The sequence below is a fragment of the Triticum urartu genome, chromosome 4 (genome assembly GCF_003073215.2).
Source record: "Triticum urartu cultivar G1812 chromosome 4, Tu2.1, whole genome shotgun sequence".
Taxonomy (NCBI): domain Eukaryota; kingdom Viridiplantae; phylum Streptophyta; class Magnoliopsida; order Poales; family Poaceae; genus Triticum; species Triticum urartu.
In genome coordinates, this window is record NC_053025.1 from 119,968,871 (window position 1) to 119,976,813 (window position 7,943).

General features: G+C 50.4%; 2 protein-coding genes across 2 annotated transcripts; one reads left to right on the forward strand and one right to left on the reverse strand.

Annotated features, from left to right (window-relative positions):
* The first annotated feature begins 372 nt into the window (after nt 1–372).
* LOC125550992 (60S ribosomal protein L8) lies at nt 373–2,098 on the forward strand. The gene is made up of 2 exons (XM_048714131.1): nt 373–888; nt 1,574–2,098. Exons 1-2 carry the CDS (start codon nt 449–451, stop codon nt 1,917–1,919), a joined length of 786 nt encoding a protein of 261 aa, XP_048570088.1. The 5' UTR covers nt 373–448; the 3' UTR covers nt 1,920–2,098.
* A 4,620-nt stretch (nt 2,099–6,718) lies between these two features.
* On the reverse strand, nt 6,719–7,492 carry LOC125553661. Its single transcript, XM_048717414.1, has one exon. The coding sequence runs from the start codon at nt 7,389–7,391 to the stop codon at nt 6,933–6,935; it is 459 nt and encodes a 152-aa protein (XP_048573371.1). The 5' UTR covers nt 7,392–7,492; the 3' UTR covers nt 6,719–6,932.
* Between the last annotated feature and the right edge of the window lie 451 nt (nt 7,493–7,943).

A 7,943-nucleotide genomic window follows, 5' to 3' on the forward strand; every position in this document is an offset into this window, starting at 1 on the left:
AAAATTCAAACTTTTCAATTTAAATTTTTTAGAAAAAACATGCAAGTATACAAAGCTGAAATGTATATGCGTGTAAAAATTCAGGATGAAATACTTTGAAATGTGACCTGTGCAAAAAAGACAAATTCAGGACGAAAAGCCTTAGATTTGTTTTTTTTTTGCACAACCCTCATTTTAACATTTTTTGTCCTGAAAATTTACACACATCTAAATTGTGCCTTCGTGTAGATGTGTACTTTTTTCATAATTTTTTGAAATCTGGAAATATGAATTTTGATGAAATTTGAAAAATGCTTTTGGAGGCCTCCATGGAGCTCGGCCTCCAAAAGGCATTTTCGGATATTTTCCCCACTATATATTGCTCCCTCTTCTCCGTCCTCGAACCCTAGCCCAGCTGCCCACCCATTCCCCTCACCGCCGCCGCCACTCCGCCTCTGCCGCCGCCGAGATGGGTCGCGTGATCCGCGCTCAGCGTAAGGGTGCGGGCTCCGTCTTCAAGTCCCACACCCACCACCGCAAGGGCCCCGCCCGGTTCAGGTCGCTCGACTTCGGCGAGCGCAACGGGTACCTCAAGGGCGTCGTCACCGATGTCATCCACGACCCGGGGCGTGGTGCGCCGCTGGCCAAGGTGACCTTCCGCCACCCGTTCAGGTACAAGCACCAGAAGGAGCTCTTCGTCGCCGCCGAGGGTATGTACACCGGCCAGTTCGTCTACTGCGGACGCCGCGCCACGCTCTCCGTCGGCAACGTCCTCCCGCTCCGCTCCGTGCCTGAGGGAGGCGTCATCTGCAACGTCGAGCACCACGTCGGCGACCGTGGTGTCTTCGCCAGGGCCTCCGGTGACTACGCCATCGTCATCAGCCACAACCCCGACAACGGCACCTCAAGGTACTGTTCCTTGTCCTCTCACCCCTCTTTATAAATTATATGCCTATGGTTAGTTCTCCTGATAGTAGCTGTTATTGGATTTGCTTCATGTGATTCGCGGTGGGAAATGATGAAATGCTCATAGTTCGATCTGAATATATGTTCGTCCACTGCTTCTGATATGCGTGATTTAGATGCTCTTTAATTGATTAAAGATTGGAAACCTTTAATGTGCGTGCTTTACATGTTTGTTAATTTCTCAAAGACCAATTCTTAGATACGCATTCTGTGGTTGAGCCTTGAGATGTTTTCTGTTCATTGTATAATCTGCAACAGTTATGATATGCTTGCTCTTCTGTTATCCTGGAACTGGACATGATATGCTTGCTCTTCTGTTATCCTAGAACTGCACATGCATCTTAGAAGACTTTAAACGTTAAACCAGAGACATGCGATCCCTAACTATTTTATCCTGCTTCTGTCTTCAGATTGACCTACCCTGCCTTCAAACAATTATGATTGTTAGCGTTTGCATATACAAGGGCCATTTCTTATTATCAGTTCTTGTCAGTACAAGATCCTACATGTTAATGGAATAGATATGATTGGTGTATCTTTGTTTATGTTGCCGGATGGCCTGATTCTTTTGATGAATGCTTCAGCTGCACAAATATTAAGACGCATTACTCATGTTGTGTTTATGCAGGATCAAGCTCCCCTCTGGCGCTAAGAAGATTGTCCCAAGCAGCTGTCGTGCCATGATTGGTCAGGTTGCTGGTGGTGGCAGGACTGAGAAGCCAATGCTGAAGGCTGGTAATGCCTACCACAAGTACCGTGTGAAGAGGAACTCCTGGCCTAAGGTGCGTGGTGTGGCCATGAACCCTGTTGAGCATCCCCACGGAGGAGGTAACCACCAGCATATTGGTCACGCCTCCACTGTCCGCCGTGATGCACCACCTGGCCAGAAGGTTGGTCTCATCGCTGCCAGGAGGACTGGTCGTCTCAGAGGCCAGGCTGCCGCCTCTGCTGCCAAGGCCGACAAGGCCACTTAGAGTTATCATTGCTGTTTATCTATGTTTGCTAGCTCTAGATTACCCGTCAATGACATGTATTGCAGTAAGGATGTCGTTTTTGATCAGTACTTTGGTAACCTGGTGATATTTGTTATCAGTTTTCGCTGTCGTGGTCTGGATTCTTCAGTCCACATAAAGAAGATTATTATGCTTGGATATTTGTCTGTCGATTTTCATGAGTTAGCCTCTGGTGCTTATTTTGGTTTACTGTTTCTGTTTTAGTTTAGCTCTATTGCTGTATCTCTGAAAGGATTTTTGTTTGGTTGAATCAAACATAAAGCAGGGGTGTTATGCTTGCTTCTAGTTCTTTGGACTGTTGCTTTGCTGAGCGTCTTTGGATTGTTGCCTTGCTGAGCGTTAGGAATGAGATGTTTTTAGTTTGAAGTATGGCGGTAGCTTATAATCGGTACGGTAGTTGGTATACGTTCCAGTGAAGGATAGTGACAAGACCAAGATCAACTCTCACATGATAATACTTGAAATAGCCCTATATATAATAGTTAAGCGGAAGAAAAGTAAAAAGATACAGGGTACATACCAGGGATCGACCAATTTCTAGCAAGTACTCTAGGGTTCTAAAGAGCTAGCCTAGCTATTGCAAGAAGGGAAAGATGCCGAGTAGATACATTATGGGCGTGTTTGGTTCAGCAACTTTTGCCTGCATAGGGCTTCCGCTGATTTGGTTGTCTGCATACCCTCGAGCCTGTATTATTTGGTTGTTTGCATACCCTCAAGCCTGTATGGGGCGTAACAAAAAGTGACCTTTTTGGTTGGTCGCTTGTTTAGACGGAAATACAGGGCATGGTGTTTGGTTTCATGTTGTCTTGTCTGCATACCCTCGAGTCTGTATTATTTGGTTGTTTGCATACCCTCGAGCCTATATGGGGCGTAACAAAAAGTGACCTTTTTGGTTGGTCGCTTGTTTAGACGGAAATACAAGGCATGGTGTTTGGTTTCATGTTGTTTAGACGGAAACACAAGGCATGATATTTGGTTTCATGCAACACCTGTTGTCTGGTAACCTCTTCGGCGATGTGGTGAGGTTACTGGCACACATAGGTGTATAGAACAACCCAAAGACACACAAAAGATAGCAAACAGTAAGCAGTTTAATATACTACCACACTTGAACATAGTTCGAAACCATAACAAGCAGTTTTAACATAATACGACACTTAAATATATCGGTTTTCAAGCAAAGCAGTACGAATGTACGATATAATCGATACTAAACCAGCTGAAGCAACGGAGAGCTGTCCTAGATGTTCACAACGAAGGTTCGTGCCTCCCGCACTTGGTCACCACTAAAATATCGTTGTTGTTGAAGACGATGGCCTCGAGCGTGTCGGGAGTCAACAACTTGAAGGTCATCATGTACCCGACCTTGATCTGATGGACGGCGGCGAAGATGGCCCAACCCTGATAAAGAGTGATCCTGCCGTTCATCAGCCTCATAGTGACCTTCCATGAGCAGCCGGTGTTCGTCTTGAGTTTGAACTCTGTCAGCAGGGCCGGGAAGTGCTTGGTGAAGTCTAGGGGCATTGGAATGCACTCGAGCTTCGGGGCAAGGATGACCTTGCAGAAGTGAGTTGGCCCACCCTCATCATGGTAGTGCCCGTAGTTCCGGCGCTTGCCGCCGGGAGGGGGGGGGCTCCTTCGCCACCACATCGTCATCCGTGCCTGACACCTCCTTAGGGGTGGTTGGCACAACCTCCAAAGGTGACACCACCTCCTTGCATGCCCTTCTCCATAGGTGGCACCACCTCCTTGCCCTTGTCATTGTTCTTCGACTCGATCTGCATTATGAACAACACAAAGTTCATGGCGTTATGAAGAGCACAAAGTTCAAAGGTTGATCGACATTAAAAGCTACCGTCCAAAGCCCCTATATTTACCCACCCTGACAATCACTACTTACCCACAACCACACTCAGTTAACACTCTCTCTTCTCAGTCTATCACTCTTCCTCCTATCCATTGCCATGAACTCCAACTCCAACTCCAACCCAACCCCTTCCCTTGGAGCATTGGACGGAGGGCTTTCTTCCTCAGGTGCTCGCTCGATGACCGCACCAAGTTCGAGAACACCATGGAAGAGTGCTCGAACTTCAGCAGCATCGAAGACATGCACAAGAAGGTATGTATTGAGGTGAAGAAGGTGACAATGGATGAGTTGAAGACCCTAATTCCTGACCTAGTGAAGGGCGCTATGTCAGTTGACATCCTTCACTGGGCCGTGAATCAAGCCGACTCCGACGGCGCTAGACAGAGGGCAAGGTGGCCAAGTACAGGAGTACAGGGCTCCTCATGACCAGCGTGCCACAGTGTACTGGAATGGTACTTTGGTGGTGTTGGAGGTCATTGGTTTGGAGCCAGAGGAGGAGGAGGAAGAAGCGGTGGAGATGTTTGTCAGTGCACCGGAGCCATGCCACATTACTTTTCCAATCGATCCTGACTCCGGCGAGGGCGATGAGACGGTGGTCCAGCCGGAGGACAAGAATAAGGCCAAGGACACCCACCGCTCCAACCGCCTCAAGGGCTGCTAGGGCTAAGATTAGAATCTACTATGTAAGATTTAACCCCAATCCCCATTCCCCTTGTACTCAATCCGGATCGGAACCCTAAAATCCATGGCTACTAGGAACTCATGATGATGTTATGATCAGTACTATGGCTATTTACCCCCATTCCCCATTCCCTTAGAATGCGGATCGAATCTAAACGTGGATCAGATGCGAAATAGTAAGTGAGGATGGTGAAAAAAGTGCTTACCGCCATTGCCGAAGTGCTGCGGGTGATGTTGCGGATTGGATGCCAACGATGAAGGCCGGTGGTCGCCTTGCTGTTCTCCGGTCTGCTGAACGCCGCCGCCGGTGAGACTAGGAGAGTGGGGAGAGGGAAGAGAGAGCGATGAGGGAAGGTGAGGGTAATTATTGCCGGCGCTTCCGAAGAAACACGGCTTCTCGAGCGAGGCTCCTCGCGTGCAGCAGCCGCCGCCGCCCACGTGCATAGCACGGGCCTGGCTCTGAAAAAATGCCGATTTGAGCATTCCCAGCGGGCCTGGCTCTGGGAAAAAATACCGATTTGAGCGTTCCCAGCGGGCCTGGCTGGGAGGTGCTTTGAGGTCCATGCGATGCAGGCCAACAGTGAACCCAAGGAACCAAACAACCTATTTTCTTCCCACGTGGGTCTGATTGGCCTCTATGCGGGCTACCAAACACGTCATATGTGTTTTTATTTCGAAAAGGAGGAAGACCCCCGACCTCTGCATCTGGGCGATGCGTGCAACGACTTTATTAATTATTCACAAAGCTTACAAAGTAATACATTAGTAAGTCTCAAGCCACCATCTTGGCAACATCTATCGCTACTCATATCCACTTAATGAAGGGGTGCCGATAGTTCGAGCCGAATACCAAACAGACCTCGCACCAAAGCCTAACATCTAAAACCGGAGGCCCCAACCAATCCACATTGCCGGGTCTAGGGCACACACCAGTCCGATGCACTCTCAGAGGCTGCCGCCGTCGTCTTCCACCGATCCATCTTCAGAGCGGGTACCGACGCATCGATCTTGCGAGGCCTACCGTCTATGTCACGACAACGCCAGACAACGCCATCCTCCTGTGCTAGTCTGTCAAAACACGCATCGGATGTCGAGACCCCATTGCTCCACGTCGTCGAGATCCGCCATCGTCGATGCGGAGGAGGTAACACCACTCCACCTCTGAGCCCTTCCAATCAGCACCTGCTCCAAAACGATGCCCCGGGAGGGAAAACGACATGAAAGATACCGTCATTGTCCGATTAAGGAAGCCCCAGATCCTCTAGAGTCGACCTGCAGGCATGCAAGCTTGAGTATTCTATAGTCTCACCTAAATAGCTTGGCGTAATCATGGTCATAGCTGTTTCCTGTGTGATAGACGCCGCCATCGTCCGCCATGACCGTAGTCGGCTCCGCGATGAAATCATCGGAAGTCGCGTCACCCCACTCTCGCAGCTGACATGAACCGAACGGAGCGTCGCCATGAAGACGAAAGCCGCTATCAGCACGCCGGCAGTGGGCCTCCATCCGCCCTCACTGGTCCCTCCACGCGTCGTCGGCCGGCTAAGGCCACACCGCGACGGATCTGGACGGGACGCCAGATCAGCGGCCATCGCTGCCACCCAACACCCGATCGGGCAAGCCAAGGACTCAACCCATTGTCCATGGGCGAACCGGCCATCGCCGCACACTAGGGTCACCACCCTAACCGCACCCACTGAAGACGCAGGCGCCATCGGGAGATCGATCCGGGCAACAAGGCCCGAATCCCTCATGCTCGACCCCGGTCCGCCACGCAGAACCTCCTCGCCGCGCTGACGAGAGGTCCACCACCGGATCCACCGCGCCGTCCAGGCCGACGGGTTCCTAATATTCCCAACGTGAGTCTGTTAAGGGCAGTCACACGTCCTGACGTCCTATGTGTGTTTCAGCCCCATCTCGTTTTTGTAGGTAAAGATTGCTCATGAGAGGCCGGAGAGATATGGTACATGGACGAGGACACAAGATTGCAACGTTCAGCTGGAAAATAGCCCGTCATGATAGCTGCAACAATTCAGCACTTCTACCAGCATCTTAGGAACAAATTGGCACAAACTACTTCAGCACACGCGTATGATTTGTTTGGTCATTTTTTCTGTAATAACAAGCATGGTGTTGCACTGCTGTGATGTGCGTGAGTTCAAAATATGTCTCTGCTCCGTGAACAAACGAATTTCGCACGATGGGATTCCACACAAATTCAAAAGAAATTCCCTACTGGGCATCATAGTCTGCAATCTTTCCATCTGTTGCGTTAACAATTGCAGTTTTGGAACAAAGCGATGTAAACTGCTGAAGAAAAGTTTGCAGAATTTTATTACTAGTATAGAGTTGATTCAACTAACACGACGGTGTTATGGCAAAAACCTACTTGATCTGGCTGGTTTCAATTCTCCGGGTAACCCAGTTCATGGCCCGCGGGCTAAGCTAAGCTGTGCGAGCCGACAAGCGATGTCCCCTCCGGCGGCGGTGGCGCCCCCATCCGCCGCGGCCCCTCGCAACCCCTCGAGCCTGTCAGCGATGTCGTCCAGGGCTGCAAGCGCCGTCGTCACCGGGGAGATGGCGCCGCAGACCGCTGCGCAGGCGGCCTCGTCGCGGAAGCAGAGAGCGAACTCATCGCCGGAGCCTTGCCCCGCCCAGGAGAGCGTGGACCCGTCCAGCCTCTCGAAGGCGTCGCCAGGGAGGATCGGGTATGCGAAGAGGATCCGCTGGTGGGGCTGGTCGTCGGGACCGGTGTACATGACGAGGGAGTGGCCCTGCGGGCGGAGGACCCGGACGGCGGCGTAGGCGGCGCCGAGGCTGCACCATTGGCCGTCGCCGCCGCCGCGGTGGAAGAACTCGACGGGGCAGGAAGAGTCGGTGGCCATTGGACCGGCCGAGCGATGGGAGAGGAGAAAGCCCTATGCTATGCCTCCACTAGGAGATCTCCCCGACGATGAATCAAATTGGCGTGAAAGTTGCAACTGATTTTTTTCTTCTTCAACCAAAGGCATTTTTTTTTGTTGACTCGTAATGTTTTTTTCTTGAAAGGAAGCGCTTGCCTGGCCTTAATGATAAGGCACTACAAAGTCGTAAAAGAGTCTAACAAAATAAAAATAGAACAAAATAAAAGAGTACAGATACAAGCCGAAACGACTGATAACAGCAATGCAGCGCGGTCGGCGACTTCTAGAAGATATCGGGAAGGATGGTACCCCACGGAAGCAAATTCCTACATAACGCGGTGAAGTTCAGTGCACTTTGCCCGCATCTTTAGCACGAGCTGCTCCACGCTTCCTTTGTCTTTTGACTTTGCCAGAAGCTTCAAAAGCTGCAAGAAAGAGATCATTTTATATAAAAGATCAGCTGGATGGTGAAAGAAAATCCCCTCTATACGCGCTTTATTGCGCGTAGTCCACAAGTCCCACGCCAATGCCCCC